The following is a 25,047-nucleotide window of genomic DNA, read 5'->3' as shown; positions in this document are numbered from 1 at the left end:
AGCCATGGCCGCTGAGCCTGCGCGCCCGGAGCCTGTGCTCCGCAAAGGGAGAGGCCACAACAGTGAGAGTCCCAGGTACCGCAAAAAAAAAAAAAGTGGGTGGTCAAAAAGAGAGTGGAAGTTAAAGCTGGGAGCCCACTTCCCTGCTGGCCCCCCAGAGTATCCCAGCAGGTGGCCGGCCCGTCTCCTCCTTGCTCCCTTGCAAGACAAAGTGGTCCCTGACTACATTCTGTGCTTTCTCACCTAACACTTAAACATGTAGGAAAAGATAAAAGATGTGTGTCTCCAGCTGGGGGAGAGCAACACCACAGTAAGCTGACCCCTTTTACTAGGCTTATTCAGGAGGTCCCCAGAGGCCCCCTGAATTGCTGAGGGATGGAAACAGCAAACCTTTGGAATGACAGGAACACTCAAGGGGAATAACCATCAGACATGTAAGCTCAGTGTGAAGTCCACTGCACATCTGGTCTTTCCTGAGGAGGGATGGACCCTAAAGACCTGTGAACAGCCAGACAGGAAGTTCTCCCCTCCTGCCCCCTTCTGCCCTGAGGGGTCCACCCTCGGGTGCTATCCAGGGTTCCTGGTGTCCCCAGATCCCAAGATGAAGCTGAAGGTCATCACTGGAGGAGGTCAGAACACTTCTCTCTGACACCCCCCTCCCCCCAGCCCCATTCCCATCACACACACCAGGTTCTGGGCAGCGGGATGAAGTCTATTAGGATGTGGACTGTTTGTGTAACTACAGCACGGACAAGGCTTAGCTGCCAAAACTAATCACATAAATAATCTCAATGTAATAAATTATTTGAACATACAACTTTATCTGACATACTGTTTGACCTTCGACCCTCCCAGTGTTCCTTCCAAGGGCCCCTCATGTCATGTCCAGCCCCGCAAAGCCCAAAGCCCTGATCAGAGGTTACGCTCCTTGCTGCTAAGGGCAGGGGTGTTACCTGCCTGCCCCATCCGACTGCAACATCCCTCTCCTGACATCCATCTTCAGAAAACGACAACGCGCTCCCACGTCTAGGTCCCTTTGCTCCTCTTCAAGTATTTTCTTTTCCTTTTTTTTTTTTTTTAAGATTTATTTTTATTTATTTATTTATTTTGGCTACGTCAGGTCTTAGTTGAGACACATGGGATCTTTAGTTGCGGCATGCAGGTGGGATCTAGTTCCCCAACCAGGGATCGAACCCAGGCCCCCTGCGCTGGGAGCACAAGTCTCACCCACTGGACCACCCTGGAAGTCCCCAAAGTATTTTCAATAGACACTATTTTATTCATTCTTTTGAGATCCTTATAAAAATTATACACATATGTTCATCTCTGCATATACATGCATTTGTAATTTTTCACCAAATCAACACAATTTCCCCACATCTGGTATATAAAACATAAGGGCCTCAAATTATTGTTTTCCCTTACCCTTTTTGCCCTTCTCTAAACTCTTTTTCCCCTGGCTTTCTGTGTATTTTCTAGGCCTCTCATTTCTTCTTACCTAAAGGCCACATAGCTCCAAATCTGTGTTGGGCTTCGTGAGACCGTTCTTTTCTGCAAGTCTCTCGTTTGTCCACAATTCTGCTCCATGAGTCTCCCTCACTACCTGCACAGTCATATTCTCTGGCACTTCCCATCTCTCTTTTCCCACCCCCTTCTAAGCAGGAGATTTCTCATAAGAGAGAGTGGAATCACCATGAGTATAAATCTGGCCACTGGCCCCAGACTGAATGGCCAAAGCCTGGTTCTGGGCAAGTCACTGACGCTCTGTGCTTCTGTACCCTCATCTGTGTGATGGCGTAAGTCATAGTACCTTCTTCTGGGTTGCTGCAAAGACTGAGTTAATGTGTGAAACGCCCTTTGGAGCAGGGCCTGGCACATAATAACCTCTGCTATTATCAGCGTGACTTCAACAGATGTTTTTATTTAATGACTGACACCAGCTCTGATGTCTCATCATTCTGAGGTCTCTGCAATCATCAGTCTTCATCAGCTAATCTTTCTCTTTCAGGAGAGACACTTAGGACACCGTTTCCGACAGCTTCCTGTTCCTCTACTCTGCACCGTATCTGGTTTATGGCTTGTCCATTATGGGAGTTAGGTTGGGTAGATAACATCACCTCTCTCACAGAGAGGGGAAATAAGGCCCAGAGATGTGAACCAGCTTTCCCAAACATACATACCTAATCAGTAGCACCGCTAAAACAACCCCATCTCAGTTCATAGGAAAGGAGATCTGCCTTTTCTTTCCTTTTCTTTTTTTTTTTTCTTTTTGTTTGTTCAATACTGAATTTGATCATTTTCATTTTAGATCTGCCTTTTCTTACAGGACGTGCACTGCAGAAACTTGCCAGACAGTATAACCTTCAACTCCCATCAATTCAGCACAAAAACACTTCCGGAAGGATATGCGCTCCACTTACTTATTCTAGATGCTCTAACATCTGTCTTTGGATTAAATTATACCACCAGAGTTATATACCTGGCCCCGTTGTTCAGCCACCTGGCACCCATGGGACTCCCCTCTTTAGAGTACCTGCTCTCTGGCCACCTGCCTTCAATTCCCTCCTCAGATGGACACAAGCCTCTTCCCAGCATCTTCACGGGCCTCTCCGTCAGAGGGCGAGCCTCACAGCAGGTGTGGACGGCCCTTGGACTCTTGCGGGGAACCAGGACCTGCCCTCAGGGCTGCGGACCAGGAATCTCTGTATTCTTTTGGAAGGACTAATTCCTCTTCGGGTCACTATAGATGTTATACAGTCTTCTGGCTATGTTTTTCTTTTTTTTCTATTTGTTGCTAGAACACTCAGCGTTCCCTCACAAATTTACCACCTCATGGCAGTGTGTTGTACCAACCAAACGCCGACCTTCTCTTACTTTTCCTGCTCTTATTTTCCCTTAACTCAAACACCCTGTTCATCAAAGCTTGGTAGAGTGTGCATATTTTTGTTATCTGTGTGCATATATTTGTACCTTCTATCCTGTTTGCATAGGGCTACATAGAAAACGAGAAAAGAGTAAAAGACTTCATCAACCACATGATGGGCCAGGGGAGCCCCCAAGCACACACCCTCTTCGTGCAGTTTTGTGAACCAATGATACCAATGCCAGTTAACAAGGTAACTATGGGAACCAAGCACCCAGTAGGCAGGGGTGGGCATGGCTCACCCTCCCCCCACGATGTGCATTCTTGGCACTTGCCTGGAGGGTAGAGGAACGTGTGCTTTGCGCCCCGGTTTCCCGCGAGCTCCTTTATTTTTGGCCCGCGACAGGGATTGAACCAGGCCCCCAGCAGTGAGAGCACGGAGTCTTAACCACTGGACCACCAGGAAATTCCCTCCTGCAAGCTCCTTAACTGGACTCTGGATGCAGGCCCATATAGCTCAGTCTCTTATCTCCCATGCCCCCCCTGTGGCTTGAGGATTTCCCAGAGTGCACAAGCTCTAAGGACGCACAGATCCCGGGGGTCACTACACTAACCCACATGGTCCCACCGGATTTCTGAATCAGCTTGAAGGTGACACAATTCCCGACTTAACGTGTGCAGCTCGATTCGAGAGGCTCCCTTGGCCTGTCTTGGGGTAGAGTCTATGAATTTCTGAGACTCAGGGCTCCGCCCAGAATTAGACCTCAGTGGCCTGGACAGAACCACCCGCAACACTCAGTGAAAACACTTGAATTGACACAGGCATCAAAACGAGGCCAAAGGCATCCAGAATCTTCCAGAAAGGGAAGTTCTGATGGAGGCCCGGGCCGAGCAGCCACCTCCTTGAACATCTCAACACAGACACACCCGGAAACAACCACATTTTGCTTTATTAGGCGTTCCATGGTAATATAACACAGAGTTCTTAAGGAATAATAAACACGAGACTTGTTTTTTTTACCATAATTATTTTGCCATTAAGACAGTGGTAACAAAAAAAAAAAAAAAAGGTACTCTTCTGGCTACACACATAATCAGCTTTAGCACTGAAAGTTCCTCCACTCGTGGGTCACAATCACAATTCCAAGGATTAAAAACCATCTATGATTAAATCCTACACTGGTTTAGAGCATCAGGTCACTGCAGTTATTCAGTTCTGAGACACGGTCAATTTATTTTAGCATTTACACATGACATTCATTTAACAGACACACAAAGCAAGCCAACAGGTAAACATGCTTACACAGCCTGCGGAAATCTTCAGGTTTTAAGTTGTTTGAAGGAAACAATCGAAACAACCGAAATGACCATCATGGAAAAACAGGAAGACTCAAGTGAAGAGAAGAGAGCTGCAAGCGTTTCTCAGAATTGAAACAAAATTTTTTTTCCGACTGGTTCAAATTCCCTCGAAGGGCAGATGAGAAGAAAAAAAGCAAATATATTAAGTTAACCAATTATTCTTTAAAAGTGCAATTTACTTTTAAAATAACAAACAACAACAACAACAACAAAAGAAACCCCAGCCATAACCCCAAAGGCAGAACATGTGGAGAGACGAGTGTCATGATGGGATGAGCTACTTCTTGATGTTACGCTTTACAAAAGCAGATTTGGTTTTATAAAAGCCTGCAAACATAACGTGGCTTGGGAGGACCTGTAAACACGCTTGGAAGGAGATGCAACAAAGCTCAGCTAAGACAGGGACAAGCACGAGGCAGCGAGTGGAAAGGGTCTCCGAGACCAGGAGAGGGCGGGGTGTGGACACAAGGTCGCCTGCGGTCTCTAAGGGGCCACTCGTCAAATTTACAAGGTTTTCTCCCCACAAGAGCTCTGACTCACAAAACAGATTTTTCCTCTTGCCAACTGAAATGGTCTTTAAGTCAAATTTCCCATGGGTTTCCCGAGGTTAGCAGGCTTCCCTATGTTGCGTGATGTCTTTCTAAATAATTGGACAAGAAAACAAATTTCTTTTCCTCCAAAGTGAGAAGCCCAGTGTGCTCTGGCATCCCCAAAACTACCTAGTTGGTAAGCATCAGCTCAGCACCTCTGAGCTGGTGGTTCGCTTGAGGCTGACTGGCTCCCTTGGGTGTTGGGCTTGATTTACAGATTTGTTTGTCTTTAGCCACTTGGCATTGCACAGAGGAAAAACTCTCAGGTCCTAGAGCCTCAGACTCCTTCAACAGCTCGGCACTGTCAGGTCTATCCTGGGCCCGCGTGTGACAGTGTGGATAACCTGGCCCTTTTCTGCACCTGGGAAGCATCTCAAACTCAATCGCACATCCTGGAGACGTGGGTGGGTAGCGCTGGTCTTATATGGACTAGGATAGCACATTACGATGGTTGCGATGACAAAGCTCATATCTTTCCAGGTAGGTTCGTGGGGCCACAGTAAAATGGCGGACCTGGTCACTGGAAAAGACCACGGAGGATAGAAGGCAAAAACAGCATGTCAGAGACGAAGGCTGGAAGAAACACAAAGAAAAGCCAGACACGTGAAAATATCCATGAATGAAGAAGCAAGAGAGAGTGCAAGCAGAAGAGAGGTGAAGAGAGGAGAAGAGAATCCTCCAAAGATTTCATCTGCAGCAAAATCTAGGCCAGAAAGAAAACCTGCCCTTTATTAACAGCTGACCCAAAAGATGATGGAATGGCGGTGTGGACGCTGTACAGCCTCTCAGGAGGGACATGACGAGTCTGCCCACCACCCTGAATCAGCTTGAAGGTGACACGATTGCATCATTAGGATGTCCAGTTCAAACCCCTTGTATTAATATTGCATTAGACTTTCCAATTTAGTATTTAAAGAAAAACAAACCTCTCCCCCCCCTCCCCTGCCCACCCCACCTGCAGCCCCACAAAGAAAAATTTTCTAAATATTTAAAAAGAAAAAGGCAGCTCTGGGCAATTCACTTTATCTTCCCCTCCCCCCGATGAAAAGGAAGATGATGCAAGCACAACAGAGGCTGGAGATGAGCAACACCCTCACTGTGATTTGCTTTGTTTCGCATGTCTGAGTGTTGGACGCAGTTCTGTGTACGGGCCTGGTGGAGAGACGCAGGTGTGATATTCGTAGATGTGTAGGGAGGTGGGTGACCAAAACTGGTGACTCCGGGTGAGGGACGGAGTGCGGGGGGCCCGAGAGAGGGAGCCCCAGGAACTGGCTGCCCCACAGTAACTATCACAGGCTCTTTAAAAAAAAAAAAAAGAAGGAAGGAAGGAAGGAAGGAAGTCTCCGAATGTCCTCAGGTGTCCCATCCCCCATCCCTAAGCCGACGGCACGGCGGCCCTGAACTCTAGCCCAGGCTGGTGATGTTAGCACGGCCACCAGGGGGCGCCACGATGCGCTGGGTGGTGCGGCGGGGAATGTTGTCATCAATCTGGGCACCTGGAGACGAGAGAAGATGAGGGTCAGAGAAAGCTATACGGATCCCTGCTCTAAACCGAAATAACATAGCTTGGGTTTTTTAAATTAATTGTTATTGGAGTCTAGTTGATTTACACTGGTGTGTTAGTGTCTGTTGTACAGCACAGTGAGTCAGTTATCCATATACATACCTCACTCTGTTAGATTCTATTTGCATCTAGGTCATTACAGAGTATTGACCTATAGGGAAGGTCCTCGTTGATTATCTATTTTACATATAGTCGTGTGTATATGTCCATCCCAATCTCCCAATGTATCCCTCCCCCCTCCCTTTCCCCCTTGGTAACCATAAGTTTGGTTTCTACATCTGTGACTCTATTTCTGTTTTGTAACGAAATAACATAGCTTGGGAGAAAAAGTGTCAGGCCCATTCTTTGTCCTTCTAAAACCTCACCAAAAGTATAAGCTACAAAAAAAGGATGGGCCTCACGTGGCCTAGGAATCACACACTGAATAAAGCCATCCTTGTAGAAGCTAGTTGGATCCCATACCTAAAAAGTAGAACTATATGTAAAAAAGGACACTATATTTCAGGTTTTTGAGCAACTCAGACTACATCCTGTCCCTATTCTCAGTGATCAAATCGAGTGTGGCTTTTCCAGAGGTGCATTCTGTTCCCCTAACACTATCCATCCTCTGTGTAATCAAAGATAGGAGTCATGATATTGAATATAGAATATAGTTCCTTGTGCTCTACAGTAGGACCTTGTTGTTTATCCATCCTATATATAATAGTTTACATCTGCTAGCCCCAAACTCCCACTCCATCCCTCACCCACCCCGCTCCCCGTTGGCAACCACAAGTCTGTTCTCTATGTCTGTGAGTCTGTTTTTTTTTTAAGATATTGCACAGGGAACTATATTCAATATCCTGTGATAAACCATAATGGAAAAGAATATGAAAAAGAATATATATGTATAACAGAGTCACTTTGCTGTACAGCAGAAATTAAGCTCAACATTGTAAATCAACTATACTTCAATAAAATTTTTTAAAAAAAGACAGGCGTCATGATGGTCTTTATATTTCAATGGCCTGGTGAAAGACAGCACAGACTGTATCATGCCCATGTTACTTTACGGGAAAACTAATTTTCATTATTTTTAAATTTTTTGAAAATGGGTAATCTGTATATGGCAACTTTCTAAAAACCAGTATATCTGACAAGAAAAAAAAATGTATCTGCTTTACTGTTTCTTTAACCCACCATAAAAATTTAGATACGTATCTGTGACTCAAGGAACTAGAAAAGTAGGTTTTTAATCCCAGGCAAAATGAAATACTGAAGTTCAAGTAAGGAAGCTCTAAAATCTGGACTCTTCCCTCTCACCTCCCCTGACATCACATAGTTTATCCAGGCAAATAGCTAACAATTATCAAATGGCTTGATTCTAAGCATTTTACATGTATATGAAGTCATCTAATCCTCAGAACAACCCCATGAGGTAACTACTAACATTATACCCATCTTATAGGTGAGGAGACGGGAGGCACAGTTCGAATCTGGGCTACGAAGTTAAGCTGTTGAAACTCTAGATTCCACAAGCTGAACCACTACAGTATATTGCATACGTCGGGGAGAAGAGAGTCCTAAAACGCCACAATACCCTTTTTCACAATGGACATGATGCGCTGAAAAAATGTCCTCTAATATCCTGGGTATGACACACAGTGTACCCATCATGACATTATATGTGATATAGACTCGTGTCAAGATTCTGAAACCCAACCCGTCATCTGCTATGAATTACATCTCTAGTGAGTTACATCTTTGGGAAGAATAGGTCCATCATTCACTTCCACCACTTTTCTCCTTCTCAAAAGTGATCCCAGACCCACCAGCAACACGGAGCACAGCCCTGCAGAACTGGGCCCTGACCAAACCATAACCATACCAGACAAGCTGAATCCAGACTGATGCAGGTTCCGGACAGGTGGGGCCTGCTGCTTGGCCGGAGACGTCTTAGCCGAGGAGGCCGGAGTGACTGTCTTGGGTGTCACAGACACCTCACACACAGGTCCATCATACAGGCCACGAGGAACCCCTCTCAGCTCTGCCAGCTGCAAAAACACAAGAGCCCCTCGACTCAGGCCACATTCACAGAGGACGCCTCCCTGGCAACCCTCCTGATGGGGAAGGAACAGGTGCCAGGATGGGCCGGTGACATTTGGGGATGGAGGGCTTTCTATGGTCGGGTACAGCAGGGACAGATGTCAGCATGAGGCAGGGCCCCTGGCTCCAGGGCAAAGCTACCCCAACATGGGTCATATAAAAACTGATAAACAGTTCTTCCTATTTTCTCCCAAGACACTTCACCTTAAACCCTGCAGGAATTCCCAAACATGCTGTGAAGAGGATCTGGTCTCACGTTCAAGACCTGGCCCCATACTTACCAATCTTACTGTCCCTTTAATTCCTTTACATCCCTACCCCTTCCCTGCCTCACAGTCCCCAAGCACCAGTGCTGGAGACCGTTCACCACGTCCTGAATACTCTCTACATTTTCCATGCTAGTAACATTCTCTCTACTTAATTCCCTTGTCTCTCTTCTTTGACTTATCCAACTTCTACTTAACCTTCAAGATCCAACTCAAAATGCCCTCTCCCCATGACACTTTCCCTTAAGACTCCGCAGCAGGGCTTCCCTGGTGGTGCAGTGGTTAAGAATCTGCCTGCCAATGCAGGGGACACGGGTTCGAGCCCTCGTCCAGGAAGATCCCACATGCCACGGAGCAACTAAGCCCGTGCGCCACAACTACTGAGCCCACGTGCCACAACTACTGAAGCCCGTGTGCCTAGAGCCCGTGCTCCACAACAAAGAGTAGCCCCTGCTTGCCACAACTACAGAAAGCCCGCGCACAGCAACGAAGACCCAACACGGCCAAAAATAAATAAATAAAATAAATTTATTAAAAAAAAAAAAAAAAAAAAAAAGACTCCGCAGCAGCGGTTCCCTCCTCTGAGTCTCATCACACACTCCTCATGACAGCAGTCTCACTTCAATCCGGCTGGCTGCAGACATGCCTGGCTCCTCCGCTGGCATTCTGAACTCCAGGAATAAAAAGACTGTGTTTCCCTTATCTATGAATCCTCTGTATATACCTCAGTAGTCTGACTCAAGGTGCTTAGTGATTTTGCAATTGAACTTAATCCACGATAGGAACCACTCATAAGATCAGAGGTACTCACCCTGCTCCTTGCCTTGATACGCTTATAAACAAAGTCAGGGAAGGGCTTCCGGGGGATGTAGCGCCCAGAGCCTTCGGTGACATGAAGGGTGCCGTCTTCCAGAACAATCTTCCCCTGGCTGATGACCACCAGGGGAGAGCCACGGCACTCCATGCCTTCGAAGATGTTGTATTCGAGAGACTAGAGGAAGGGAACACAGTAAACTTCAGAATCCACCCTCCATCCTGGTGAGATCTCATCGACCTGGCGGCACCCATGACCCAACATCACTCGGACGAAAAAAAGCCCAGAGATGAACTCCCTCTCCTGACTGGCCACCCAACAGGACTTAATCTCTATGTCTTAATTCTGTCTAGAACATGGAATAATCTTTCCTACCTCTCAAAAATTTGCGTTTGTTCATTCCTGGGTTTCGGCACCAAAAAAAAAAAAAAAAAAAAATTGGGGGGTAAAAATAATTGAACAGAAAAATCGTATGGAAAAGCAGGAGGGTTTGTAAATGCCACACGAATGTAAGAAAATGATGCCTCGTATTAGCGGTGACTTTGTTCTTACTAACTCAAGCTCCAATCAGGTTAAAATCCCAAGAAGCCTTCTCTGACCAAGTTCTAAATTTAATCTTGAAATGAGCCATCCACGAGTAGGTTTTCCCACTGGTTTGCCTGGATTTCCAATCTCTTAAGAGATGTGGTCAAGCTGACGTTCCTAAATGAAAGGACTGTGGTAACTCCAGAGACAGGCCTTTGATAAAATGTTTGAGGTTTAATTTCCCAACAAGGCAGCCATCCTTTTAGTTTCCAGCTTTTCACGGTGAAAGGGGGACGTATCCACGTGCCCTCTTGGAAACTATGTGGGGTCTCTGAGTGAGTTTGTTGCTGTGACAACAGGAAATAGGGGCACTACAGTCAATGGTGAAGCCTCAACTCCTCCACTGCTTCTTCCCCGGATTCCAGACGCCTGCCCTGCTCACAGGTACACGTGGCCGGACCTGGAGAATTAATAGGCAGCTCCATCCATAAAAAGCAGCTGGGCTTCTGGGGAGATTCAGACCAGGTTATCAGCACTAAAGAGTCCGTCTGTGACTAGAGCTGTTGCACTGCCATTCAGGGTAACAACCCCTGCCTGGTGCAGAGGCTGGTGAGTATGGAGAAGCCCCAGGCTGGCTCTACAGCTCACATTCGACCAGTGGTGTTGACAGAAAAGGGCAACAGGGGGCTGGCAGCCCTACTCAGAGACTCAAAGGAGTAACGTGGAAGCTACTGAAGGAATGAGGGAAAGAGGCACCTGGGGGAGGGAAGGGGTCTCTACACGTGGATTCCCGGGACCAAATTCCCAGGACCGAAGTGTGTCCCCCCCAAGCTTTTCATCGGTTCTAAGACGCTCATCCCTGAAATGCGAATGTGTCTCACAGCACGTGGAGCTGCACAGTCAGTGTCAGCCCAGGCTGAACCAAGTCCTTCCAGGGAATTGGGGTCAGCTCTTCCCACTGGCCTGGGGAATGACCACACCGGGGCTGTCTTATGAGAAAGTCTCCGCCTCTGGTTTTTCTGGACCATTGCTGGATGCAGGACTCAGACCACCAACTTGCCTGACTCAGTTCAGAGGAGCCATTTTTGCCCTTTCTGCATCCAAGGCCAAGGTCGAGGAAGGCAATATTCTTTGCCACACTTTCTATCTGGCAGATCCACATCTCATTATCCCAAACTCAGAACGAGCTGGCCCTCGGCAGCACTATTTTTAAAGGAGTCTTGCATTAGACTCCTCCTCCTGGGTACGTTTTCTTTCACAGCAGCGCCTAAACTAATGGAATATCTTAAAATCAGTGGCATCTTAGATCTGGTGAAATTCAGGAGTTGTGTGACTCCAGGCAGATCCAATTAATCCTGCCTCAGACCTTCAGTTTTTTCACTTGCCTCCCGTGCAAGGCTTATGTGAAAAGGACAACATAAGAAGCATCATATGGGTGTAGATTACCAGCAGAGAATTCGGTCCACTCTGAAATGACCTTAGAAAGGGTCATCCTTTAAGGGGTGAATCGAGCCCCATCTCTTCCATGTTCCTGCACGGCTGTCTATACAAGCTCCTCTTGTGACCTACTGGAGTCCTGGAGACAACTTTGGCCATGGTACCATCGGCCTGGGGCCCACATCCCAGGTCTGCTCTTGGCCAGCTGAGTGACTTTGGACAAATCCCTTGCACTGATCTGAGATCCAGCACCCTCATCTATGAGGGGACACGGCCCACCTTACAGAAATGATGCTAGGATCACAAGAAATAAAAGGAACAAAAGCATCTAGCCCACTACTCAGCACTAGGTAGGCATTTAGAAAATCCCTGATCGACTGTCTGGTTTTTTATTGCACTCTCCCAACAAGACTGCAAGCCCTTTAGTGTCGGAAGACATCCTAAGACGCAGACATTGAGTTTAGTTGCCTATAAATGACTGACCACAGTGCCCAGAAGAGCTTTGGGCCACCTCCCAGTCTTCAAAGATGAGGGAACCAGTCCCATGACTCTAAGTGACTTAAAATTAACAAGTTCAATGGTCAGATCACAGCTCGGGGCATTCAGAGCCTACTCTGTCCAACTGTGAGGCACTGAGCCTTCATCACTTACCAGGTAGAGACATTTTTAACCTCTATCCACATAGGTTTCCTAAAATGACTCATCTGGCTGGATGCTTGGCAAATCCAGCAGAGACTTAGCAACAGCGCTGTCAACAAGAGTTAGCTAGCTACTCCAAATTAAAGTTAACTAGCCCCATGGTAGGAAACACTGTATCACACGGGGAAAGCCTCTTGCTCGCGTTCTCCCAGATAATTAAAGCTGCACAAGTATGCTTAGTGTGGGCTCTTTCAAACAGGTGAGGATGGGCAAGAGGCACTTCTAGAAGCCATGATTTCCTATATGGGGTTGCCTGGGGGTAAAGCCAGGGCAGTGCTACTGAATGTCCAGAGAGCAGCATCTGTCTTCTCAAATCATCACTCCTTTACATCCTGTCTTGCGCTGGGTTAAGAACTCCAAACGCAGGCTCCCTAGCTAGGTCATCTGCAGCTTACACGATGAGTCCGGTCTGCCCTTTCCATTACCTCTGGGGAGGGGGACTCTGGAAGGGAGGAGGAGCATGTTGTCCCTCTAACCCTGACCAAGAGGCTGCACACGCAGTCTGGCAGGGAAGAGCCCTGGACAATTTTGGGTTCTAATTCTGGCTCCACCGCAAAATAGCTATGTAATGTTAGACTGGTCACTTAAGCTCTCTAAGGGTCCGTTTATTTATCTTCCCGATTGGGATAATAATACCATCCCTTTATTGAGAAGGCCAAATGAAAGGGTAAATGGAGCTGTGATGCTAAATGCATAGGAAGAGATAGGTTCACCAGGCAGGTCCCTAGGACCCCTGCCCATAAAGAAGCCAATTCTGGACCCCCGGGAGGTTATGATCTAAGTCACAAGTTGGCGCGGCTGTAAGGCTCTGCTGCGTAGCTAAGCCAGCCAGTGTGGAAGAAGGGAAGAGCCAACTATTAATACTGAGAGCCGAGCAGCCTTCCCTAAAGGCACCCACCATCCTGGCACCCACGGGCGCCAGGGCACCTCAAGCCCCTCGGCCCAAAGGAGAAAGAGGACCGGGATTTGGCCAAGAGTCCAGTGCTGTCCTGGAGAAATGCCAGAAGCCCAGCCCTGAGCTGGCCCTTGGAGGAGGTGTCGGGACTTGCTGGCCCAGGCCACCTGGGGTGGGCAATCTAGAATAGATTCCCCACTGAGCAGGCTTTCAATTTAGACCTTGATCTTCAAGAGCCTCTTCATTCACTAAGAATTCACTTCAAGAGTCGTACGGGTTTCTGACATAAAACACTCTGTCCTAGGCCCATTTCTTTTCCAAAGCTCTCCCTTTGTCCTTGGCCTCTCAATATTAAACAGACACACACATTTTTTTCTACGAAGAACCAATGGTACCTACACCTCTACCTAATGCCCACTGACCTCGCAGAATCACAGGACACCCAGGGGCCTCGTCTAAGCTCCTCATTCCCAGCTGATGAGCCTGAGACATGACACGAGGTCACCTGCCCAGGGTCCCATTAACAAGACAGGGCATCCCCAATCTCCGCAGTCTAGACCGAAAGGCAAGAGACACCCCAGAACTGCAGATCCTAAACTCCTAATCAGAACGGCTGCCAGCGTATTTCTTCTATTCCTTCAAAGTCAATTCATTCCTTGAGGACATAAGAGCATCTGCCTTTTAGGCTTTCGGACGACAACACTGACATAAGAAAACAGTTGCTTCAAAGAATAAAAGTGCCCAGTGGGCATCTCGGGAGTGGACATTTGAATGTTTTATTTGGATCCCTTGCACCAAGGGACGCCATGAGAGGTGCTGCACCAAACTATTAAAATGGAATGCTGCCTGACTTCTAGAAGCTTCTGACGTCCAGGCATGACGCTGGAGGCTCTGAAGGTCCATAGATAGAGACCTCTATCCAGAGAGAGGCCCATTGTACTCCAAAGTGATAAGATTAACAGTCTTATTGACCTCACTAACGAAAAGGAAAGAGCTATTTTTTCTCAGTAAATTGCAAGTTAGAACATATCCTGGGGAAGAGTTCTTTCCTATCACAGCGAGTTCTTTTCATAAATCCTGAGGACTCTCCCTGCCTCTGTCCCTTTCTGTGACTGTAATTCGTTTGGACGGGGTCTACGTGGCCTTACACTGTTGTGGGTCTTGGCAGAGACGGTTTTCACGCTGTCAGGGTCCCAGATGACCAGGTCAGCATCGGATCCCACAGCAATGCGGCCTTTCCGGGGGTAAAGGTTGAACACTTTGGCTGCATTGGTGCTGGTCACGGCCACAAACTGGTTCTCGTCCATCTTCCCAGTGACCTGAGGAGGACAACACACACATGCACAACACGCACGCACACAACAGAAGCAGACTAAAAAGTTGAAGGGTGGAATACTACTTAGCCATAAAAAGGAACACACTTTTGATACACACAACAACTTGGATACTAAAGGCATCATACTGAGTGAAAAAAACAACCTCCATAGGTCACATACTGTATGATTTCATTTATGCAATGTTGGCAAAATAACCAGGTTATAGAGATGGACAGACCAGGGGTGAGACGGAGATTCTTCCAAGGGTTAGGGGTGGGTGTGACTATAAAGGGGCAGTAGGAGAGGGGTCTCTGTGGTGACGGAGGACATCTCTATCTTGACTGAGGTGATGGTTACATGGATCTACATATGACAAAATGGCACAGAACTATACACACACGTTGCAGCACTGTCGATCTCTGGGTTTGGATATCACACTCTAATTATGTAAGATGTAACCATGGGGGAAACTGGGTGAAGGGTACTCAGGACCTCTCTGTCCTATCTCTGCAAGTTCCTCTGGATCTATAATCATTTCAAAGTAAAAAGTTTTAAAAAAAATTTGAAGGGGCTGCAGGGCCTCTTCAGGAAACATCATTTGGCTTATGTCCTCTTCAAAGATACAGGCACAGACCTTGTAGGCCAGCCAACATGGCAGTCTCAGCCGCCCGTCCCGCAGCAAACCCTGGGTGCCAATCACACTCCCCATGTCCTGCCCCCCACCTTCTCGTCTCTACCACTTGCGCCTCATGTCCCTTTAAATGCAGAATTTGAGGAGATGAATGCATTTCTCCGAGTTAGGAAACCTGCTCTAAATGCAACAGAAAAATGGCCAAAGGAAATGAGCAGGTAGTAAGAGGGAGAGAAAAATACAAATGGCCAAAAACATACAAAAGAAATATACACTTTAGTCAGTCACTGAAGAGACTGAATGTAAAACAATGAGACACAACATTCACCAATCAAATTGGTGATACTTTGGGTTTTTTGATGATAACACCAATTCAGACCTGGTAGAAGTAACTGGGTAATGCCACATACTGCTGGCAGCATACAAATTGGTGCAATCTTTTTGGAAGGAATTTTGACAATACATATCAAAAGCCTTAAAAATGTGCACACCCCTTGACCCAGCACTACCACTTCTAGAAGTTTCTCCTACAAGCATCATTAAAGATGTATCCAAGGATGTACCTATAAGGGTGTTCATCCCAGTAAGGAAATCAGAAACAACATAAGTGACCAACCAAAGAATTACAAATGAATTACAGTTCAGCATTAAGATGGAATGGTCTGCTCTTAAAAACCAAGTTGTTCAAGTATGTTTAAGGATGTGGAGACGTTTTCATGCTATAGGTTTTTTAAAAGATAGGCTGCAATAGTATTCCAGTCACACACTCACACACACACACACACACACACACACACACACACACGCAATCTCTCACTGGCAAAAAATGAAAGACATTTGCTAAAACGTCCATTGCAGTTGTATCTGAAATAGGGTGTCATAAGTGATTTTTATTTTCTTTTTGGAATAACGATACACAGTTTACATAATTGAAAAAATTCATTAAGAAACAGAAAACCTATTGTTATTACGTTTTAAAATAGTAAAAATAAAAAAACCCACAGATCCCTTAAAGGTCAGGACATGTTCAAAGCAGGCTGAGCCCAGAGAGTCCAAAAGACCATTTTAAGGAAACTGAGTCCATTTCCACGAGTGGATTAACTAAGTCACCAGGTTGCTAAGGAAGCTTTTTCTGGACTGATCGAAAGAGTCATATGATAAAGACTGGTTTTTTCCAGTCTCTACTGGTCCACAGACGATAATGGTGACAAATACATATGGGATACTTAGGAGGAAATGACCTCTGAGGAATGGTCTTAGATTTCTAAACCTAAGAAATATTACCACACAAGTTCCAGTTTCTAGAATTCTCTCAACTGCCGTTTCCAGGCCTGCATGAAGCCCAGGGCCCTCCCCCTGTGTGAGACCATCGCCCCTTACCACAGCCTTATCCCAGATGACGGACATCCGCTCCTCCGTGCCATTGGTGCCTTCAGGGATCAGGGTGAAGTTGTCCTTTCCTACGGCCTTCTGGGCAGTGTTGAAGGTACAGTGGGCACTGCCAGTGACCTGGAGATCTCCACTGGAAGGAAAACATACCACTGGCTTTTCACTAATCTTTGACCTCAGATCATCATTGAATGTACTTTTTTTTTTTGCGGTACGCGGGCTTCTCACTGCTGTGGCCTCTCCCGTTGTGGAGCACAGGCTCCGGACGCACAGGCTCAGCGGCCATGGCTCACGGGCCCAGCCGCTCCACGGCATGTGGGATCTTCCCGGACCGGGGCACGAACCCGTGTCCCCTGCATCGGCAGGCAGACTCTCAACCACTGTGCCACCAGGGAAGCCCCTTGAATGTACTTTTCAATGGGCCAGGCCACTGAAAGTTTTTGACTTAACTGTCTTCCCCTCAGGAGACAGGAAATTTGGGAAGCTATGGCCTGACGCGGAAGCTTCATTCTAATGCTGTGTATCTATGTCTAGTTTGTGAGGTATCTTACGAGTGACACTGCACCACAGTAGAACCCTTTTGCTACCTCATTCATCCGCTTTGGTTGACTTTCAAGATGCCCCTGGTTTTTACCCAGAATTGCCCCCAAAAGCGTCAGGGTGACAACCCCCTGCTGCCGTCCGGCAATCCGAGTTTGGAGAACGAGGTCTCTGTTTGCAAGTTTGCTTCTGCCCACCATGTTGGAACCCGCCGGTCAGCTTGGTGCAAGGAAAGACCAAGAACAGAAGGTGGGAACAAGTCGCCAACACTCACCACGACAGCAAGGAGTTCAGAAAGTCCGGAGTGGTCGGGTCGGGGCTCAGGGGCGGGGAGGTGACAAAAGCAGCAGCCTTGGCCCAGTTCTTGCTCCAGTACTGGGAGCCGTCAGTCCCCAGGCTGGCGGTGATGGGCTCGCCATACACCACGGTCCCTGACAAACAGAGGGCAGAGCTGAGCGCTGTGCAAAGAGCGGGGAGGAAACCACCACTGCTGGGACTCACTGCCTGCCCAGAGGCCATGGCTCACGGGCCCAGCCGCTCCGCGGCATGTGGGATCCTCCCAGACGGGGGCACGAACCCGCATCCCCTGCATCGGCAGGCGGGCTCTCAACCGCTGCGCCACCAGGGAAGCCCTTCTTTTTCTTTAATTTTTATTTTATACGGGAGTAGAGTTGATTAACAATGTTGTGTTAGTTTCAGGTGTACAGCAAAGTGATTCAGTTATACATATATCGATTCTTTTTCAGATTCTTTTCCCGTGCAGGTTATTACAGAGTATTGAGTAGAGTTCCCTGAGCTGTACAGTAGGTCCTTGCTGAGTACCTATTTTCTACATAGTAGTGTGTGTATGGTAATGCCAACCTCCTAATAATCCCTCCCCCTTACCCCTGCTCTTGTAACTCAACCTTCTCCCGCTAGGGGATCCCAAACATTTCCACCTCCTGTTCTGTTGATTCCCGAATCTATTCACAATCTCCAGCTCAGACTGCATTCGAACACCCAATCCCGAGCGCCATCTAGACTCTTATTTGGGGTGATGCAGGGCACCTCACACTTGACCTCACTGCTCACCAAAACATGCCCCCTGCTCTCCCAGTGTCTCCCAGCCCTTCTCCCAGTGTCCAGCTCTGGTTAATGAGCTGAGAGAGGAAACAATACGTTACATCAGTGGGATGAAGCATTTGAGAGCAAGTACGCAACTCTCCACACCTGCCCAAGAGACAGCCTGGATCCCCGAGTCACCACCCTGAGGGTCCCCAGATTCACAGCAGACTTTGTAAGAGGGCAAAGGAAAGGACTTTGCACACTTACGTTACTGAGATTTCAGTTTGCAGAAGCCTAGCCTAATGCAGTATATTGTCAAGAAAGAATGCTGATTTCCTGATGCTTAAATCACGTCCTCTTCTCTATCCACTCATGTCCAAGCCAGAAAATTGGGAATCATTTATATCCATCGAACGCCAATGCTTTAATGCCTTAAATGCATCCTTTCCTTTCCACTCTGCATACCTTCCCTTAAAATCGGGACTTCCTCATTCCTCCCCAGCTCACCTCCTTCCCCACCTCTTCATCCATTCTCCATGGAACTTCCAGAGTGATCGTCCTAAAACACAATCTTCCCGTGTCACTCTCTTGCATAAAATCCTCCCAAGGAGCCCTTCTGACTTCAAGGATAGAAACAAACTTCTCACTGAAGCATCTCATGCCTTTCATTGGCCGGCCTCATATCAAAACTGGTCTCTTCTCTACCATCATCCAAAAACTCCATCCCGTCCTCCACTCCAATAATCCAATAATCATTCGGTTTTAAATCTTTTGATTTTTCAGACAAAGACAAATATCATATGATATCACTCATATGTGGAATCTAATTTTTTAAAAAATGATACAAATGAACTTATTTACAAAACAGAAACAGACTCACAGATTTCAAAAACAAACTTATGGTTACCAAAGGGGAAACGTGGAGGGGAGGGATAAATTAGGAGTTTGGGATTAACATACACTACTATATATAAAATAGATAGGCAACAAGGACCTACTGTACAGCACAGGGAACTCTACTCAGTATTCTGTAGGAATCTTTATGGGGAAAGAACCTGAAAAAGAATGAATATATGCATAACTGAATCACTTTGCTGCATACCTGAAACTAACACAACACTGTACATCAACTACACGCCAATACAATTTAAAAAAAAATAAGAATCAATTTTTGATTTTTCCACTGGATGGAGATACCCTTAGGAAAGTGACTCAGTAAACGTGTGTTGAGCTGATTGAAGGGTGAGATATTTTATTAAGTAAAGGCATCAGAGCTGGAGATTGATCCCAGGCCAGCCTCACCACCACCGGGAATTCACCTCTTCTACCTGCTCCCACCAAGGGCTCCCCTGCCCCCACAGTGGTCCTCCAAGTGGGCCCTTTTCTCCAAACCCAGGGCCCTCAAGGCCAAACACTCCTCAGTCTGGAATGCGTCTCCTTTCCTCTCCGCGGCCTCTTCCAAGACTTTATCTCTTGGTAACACAGCACTACACCCACTCTGGGACAGCCGCTGCCCTGAGAGCTGGCTCCGGGAGCTGGCCCCTACCCTGACCCCAGCCTCAGGAATCTCACAAAGGACGCTCTGTTCCGCCAGGGAGTGTTAGAGGCCCTAGAGGCCCGGCAGGCAGCTCACTTGAGGAAATCGGTGACAATCCCCAAGCAGGAGGGAGGGCTCCAGCACTCAGGGGAAGCCTCCCTCTGAAGGAAGCCCCAGGAAGAGAAGGGTAATGCTCAGAAGCACCTGGAAGGTCCCCAGCGTTCCTGACCTACTCAAAGCCTCCCAGGCACGACGGGGTCAAGGAGCTGCTGGGCAGCTGCAAAAACCACTCTAGCTCATCCCAAAGGAGTAAAACCCCGCAACAAGGAGGCCTCGGCTGCTGCAGGTACACGTCTATGAAATGCAAATGGCTGACCAGGCCCCAGCTCCTGCAAGGGCCAGTTTTCGACTGGAGCGTCGGCCAGAATTGGCTGAACTGAGGGTAGCTCTTCCAAGCCAGCCAAGTCTGGAGGTCCCACTGGCTATTGACTGAGCATGAAGGTGAGGTCTGGGCGAGTCACTAGGAAAACAAAGGATCCGCAACCCTAAAGGTTTCCTGGCTTTGTGGACATGAAACCAATCAAGAGACAGAACTGCCTGGAGAAAAAGAGTGGCTGCCAGTCTTTGGACATCCTTGCACGAGCATCAGTAGTTTCCTGATTTCCCGTAATTTGATATTCCTCACCCTCTCCCTGAATCCGCACTTCAGTCCTGCCTTTGGAAACTTGAGTACAAGGAGGGGCTGGTTCCTGGAATGTGTCCTGAATCCTACAAGTGTGAGTGCCCTTGACCTCGGCCTTCATCTTATTCTACAAAATACAAGTCAGATTTGGGTGGAGGAGCCGGTAGAGGAGACAGGGCCCCTCCCCTCCATGCCCCGGCCCACCCACCTCGCCGCAAGGGAATGAACTCGGCCTTCGGCCTATGCAAAACCCAGACGTGGGTCAGAATTCAAGGCCACTGCTGACCAGACCTGCCTCCTTAGACCAAGGCAGAGCCAGGACTCCTGGGCCGGGGCCAAGCAAAGATGTGGGCACTTAGAGAAGGAGAAAGACATCTTTCTTTTTTTAAAAATTGGAGTATAGTTGCTTTACAATGGTGTGTTAGTTTCTGCTGTGTAACAAAGTGACTCAGCTCTATGTATACATACATCCCCTCCCTCGTGGACCTCCCTCCCACCCTCCCTATCCCACCCCTCTAGGTGGTCACAGAGCACCGAGCTGAGCTCCCTGTGCTATACAGCAGGTTCCCACTAGCTAGCTATTTTACACACGGTGGTGTATATATGTCAATCCTAACCTCCCAATTCGTCCCACCCTCCCCTTCCCCCTCGTGCCCACATGTCCGTTCTCTACGTCTGCGTCTCTATTCCTGCCCTGCAAATAGGTTCATCTGTATCATTTTTCTAGATTCCACATATATGCGTTCATATACGATATTTGTTTTTCTCTTTCTGACTTACTAGAGTCTGTCATACAGAGTGAAGTCAGTCAGGGAGAAAGCCATCTTTGCAGCTCATTCCTGCTTTGCCCTGTTCAGGGATTCAGAGGTCCTTGCTGTCTTTTGCGTTTTCTTCTCTTCGGCCCCCAAAGGCAGGGCAGGAGTTACACCGTCCTGAGGAGGCCTCCACCTCCGCCCGTTTTATAAACACTGTACCTGAGACAGCCATGCATGGGCTTCTGGACCTCGGTCAGGCCGCAGACATCACTGCACTGCGTGCCGGAAATAATTACCACTAATAATAATAAACCAGCAAACAGGCTTCACTGGCCTTTCTGCCCTCCTCCAAACACGCTTCTGATGTTTTCTTCGTGGCAGTTAGACCTTCCTGCTCTCCTTCTGCGGGGAAAGTCTAAACTGAAGGATGTGATCCCAGGCCGGCCTTTGGCAGGCTCCCTGGGATGGCTGGGAACAGCAGGGCTGGGGGTGGTGTTTATTTACGACGGGCCTGAGCGCATTCATGAAGAATAAAGGAAGGCTGGGGGTTAGATATGTTTGACAGCTTCCGCCCGGGCGGTTAGTCATTTCCCATGAACGAGAAGCAAGAGGACAAATCCAGAGCGGAAACAACGGAAAACCGTGTGTGTGTGTGTGTGTGTGTGTGTGTGTGTGTGTGTGTGTGTGTGTGTGTGTGTGTATTTCAAAACACAGCCACAAAAGCACAGTGAGAAACTACACAAACACTGGGAATTCCCTGGCAGTCCAGTGGTTAAGACTCTGCGCTTCCACTGCAGGGGGCGCTGGGTTCAATCCCTGGTCAGGGAACTAAGATCCCGCAGGCCCCTTGGCACGGCCAAAAAAACAAAAATCTACACAAATACACACACACACCACTCTCCCTCTCCTCTCAGAGACCCCAGGCCAGAACTCAACACCCTGGCACCTGTCCATGGATAACCCTGTCAGATTTTGGTATCAAGAGTGGTTCTAAAGGAACAGAATCTTAAAGTTTTCTGAACTGGCTCTGGGGTTTCTGAAGTTGGCTCTCTAATCTGATGTGATTTAAAGCACTAATGACTCCACTCCCACTAGTTAAGAGAACACTGATAGTACATGGCGTGATGGGGCAAAAGAAATGCACGGAAAAAAAATCACACCCGGTACTTAAAACAGGCAAAGTTCTGGGTAACTGTGTATTTGACACCTTAGAACATTTCTGTCAAACCGAGTATAACAAGATTAGCTGGTTGTTCCTAATTACACTGGACAAAGTGGGGAAAGGCAAGGATGACTCAGGGATTCAAATTCCCAGCTCAAGGGTCCCATAAATGACCCAAACGTTTCTACATCGGCCCCAAAAGAGATCCTCATCTCCAGTGGCCTCAGCGCTAAACCAGCTGAAAACTGAACCCAGAGTCTCACCCTGCAAGTGGCTGAACTGAATTCCCAACTTGCAAGCATCTGCCATTAAGGTGAGGGTATTCGGCTGCAATGGCAACTCTTCCGCGTCTCCAGCCGGCCAGCCCACCCTGTAGACTCCAGACTTGCCGGTGCCCATATGGCATGAGCCAATTCCTTAAAATGTGTGTGTGTGTGTGTGTGTGTGTGTGAGAGAGAGAGAGAGAGAGAGAGAGGGAGGGAGGGAGGGAGGGAGGGAGAGAGAGAGAGAGAGAGTGCGAGCGCGAGCGCGGTTGTGTTTCTCCAGAGACCTGACCAACACAGATCTTGGTGAGATTTTATAACATTCACAGCCCAACCCATGGGCCACTCTCTGGGTTCAAGATTACTAGGTTGTGCATTAACTTAACACGAAGGAATCGTCCCCCAGGTTGGGTCAGTCCTCACGGGGCCCGTGACCGTCTGCTTCTCGTTACACCGCCACCATTCCCACTGACCCGCAGGGCATAGGAAGTCTCGTCTCAAGTTTGGGTTGTGAACGTTTCTGCATCTGGGTTCCGGGGGTGGGGAGGGGGGAGGAGGGGGAGGGGTGTGCACGGGATGAGGTCATCAGGCACTGCCTACGCGCCACCACTCACACACGGAAGGCATCAGCGCCATGCTCGAACCCTCACGCGGACAAAATGCAGACCGAGGGTGCCTGTTCGCGAGAAATCCCGACACTGGATCCTCAGTGGAAAGAGAGCCGGCCCGGAGTCTGGAACTAAGGGTTCTATTTCCCACGGGCTGGATGACCTGGGGCAAGATAGTCAATCTCCGCATTGCAGTTTCCTTTCTGTGACATGAGCCTATTACATCGACCTGTGTCTAAGTTCTCTTGAAGAGTGAAAACTGCCCAAGGTATCGTGGTGCTGGCTGTGTCTTCATTTCCTTATTTGCAGAGTGGGGCTGGTGACACGCTGTCCTGTGGAAGGACACAGAATGAAGGAAGCAGCACGGGCAATGCAGCCCCGTGGAAACAGTCCTCACTCACGCTCTATCTCACACCTTCACTTACCTAAACACCTCCTGTCTTGGATTTAGGACCTGCAGGTCTCTGGGTGCGAGGCACATGGAGACCAGTGAGGGGAGATGCTACTGCTCTAGACATTGATGGGGTTCTGCTTTTTCAACAGCTCACATGCACACAGAGATGTTGAGTCACTTTACACAGCCTGACCCCTCTAAGACCGGGTAGGGGGCTGCAGTGCGTGTCTGAACAGTGGTGCCTTCCTCTGTGCTCTAACCATACTTGGCTCGCACCTCTTTGATAAACTATTTCCCATGCGACCATCTGCTCCTGCACCCTCCCACTGCTAGGAAAGGAGCTAACAGGGCTGGGACCATTCCTCACCTCCAGCTCAAATGCCTTAAGTATCACATAGTAAAAGTTCGTGGAATAAATAAGGGAACTCTCTATTCTACAGGGGAAGAAAAGGAGCCACAGCATGTTGGCAGTGTCCCATACCTGCCTCCAGGGTCCAGAAGAAGGCACCTGAAGCTGAAAAACAACCCTCAGCAGAAAATCCTTGCCCCAGGTCAGAGGCATCTTTGCTTTGCTCTTCCAACAAGCCCAAAGTTAAACCAGCTCTTCACTCTTGAATCATCATCGTAGTAGGTACCGTTATTACAGAGCCCTTACGTGCATTATCTCATTTAAGCATCATCCTTTTGCCTTTGTCACCACGACTATCCTCCCCTGCAGATGGAAAATGAGACCTAGAGGTGGTAAGTCACCTGCCCACCATCACTTGCTAGCGCCTCGTGGAGCTGGGATTTGATCCAGGACAGGATACTGATCCCAGAGCCCTAACGCTCAATACAGCTTTATGTTGTATTGTATGTGTATGTATGTACCACTGAAGTGGTCCCTTCTTGGTGCTCAGCCCCCAATACACACACAGGGTCTAAGTCATAAAGACAACAGAACGACATCCTGGGGTGCTGAGTCGCAGATATTTGAGAGGACCTGGACTCCAGCTCTGCGTCTTCAGTTGGGAAAACTGAGACACAGAAAGGAGAAAGGAGCCTCAGCACTGCCGGCAGGGAGGCCTGGAACCCAGAGCTCCCTCTGCAGCCCCAGAGCAGGGCCAGTGCCACCTGCCCCAGAACCGAGACACCTCCATCTTGAAATCCAGACAAGTGAGAATCCGAATTGGAAAACATGGCCTCGGTGTTTCAATTCTGCTAAATTGAATGTTTAATTATATTAAAACTATATTAAAATGTTCGCTTAACTTTCTATCTCTTATTTTCACCTGGGTATGGTACGGTTCCTAAAATAAGCTGCCCCCAACTTCCCCTTTGCACACGTCGTGCCAGCTGTCCACCCCACCCCGCTACACGGAAGCAGCGATTCTGTGATGAGCGTTGGGCGCTGAGGCTGATTCCCGTATTGCAGATGTGTGCCTGGGTGATAAAGGGCCCAGGTGAGGGAGGGTCACCGACAGTAATCATCCACTTGTCTCCTAGAAACAACTCAGAGCTGATTCTGAGTGAATGTTCCATTTCAAAAAGGCAGTTCCTTCTAGCTGCCAGGAGAGGGCAGGTTTCCAAAAAACTGGTATCGCAGCAACCATTTCATGAAGAGCCTAAGGACAAAGGCCCCAGGGGAGT

The 25,047-nt window shown here is 48.0% G+C and overlaps 1 protein-coding gene across 2 annotated transcripts in view; it reads right to left on the bottom strand.

Moving 5' to 3' along the window:
- Positions 1-3,793: 3,793 nt before the first annotated feature.
- Positions 3,794-25,047, bottom strand: part of DPYSL2 (dihydropyrimidinase like 2) — a 115,766-nt gene continuing 94,512 nt past the window's right edge. For both annotated transcript variants that reach the window (XM_060301269.2, XM_030879079.2), the window contains exons 9-14: positions 17,248-17,404; positions 16,425-16,566; positions 14,246-14,416; positions 9,539-9,718; positions 8,244-8,409; positions 3,794-6,308 (exon numbers count right to left, since the gene is read on the bottom strand). In XM_060301269.2, the coding sequence (XP_060157252.1) occupies positions 6,217-6,308; positions 8,244-8,409; positions 9,539-9,718; positions 14,246-14,416; positions 16,425-16,566; positions 17,248-17,404 (908 nt within the window). In that variant the 3' untranslated portion in view covers positions 3,794-6,216. The remainder of the gene's footprint in view (positions 6,309-8,243; positions 8,410-9,538; positions 9,719-14,245; positions 14,417-16,424; positions 16,567-17,247; positions 17,405-25,047) is intronic.

Source organism: Globicephala melas, chromosome 6 (assembly GCF_963455315.2).
Source record: "Globicephala melas chromosome 6, mGloMel1.2, whole genome shotgun sequence".
Lineage (NCBI taxonomy): Eukaryota > Metazoa > Chordata > Mammalia > Artiodactyla > Delphinidae > Globicephala > Globicephala melas.
The sequence above is the reverse complement of the archived record's forward strand: the minus strand, read 5'-3'. Positions and strand labels throughout refer to the sequence as shown.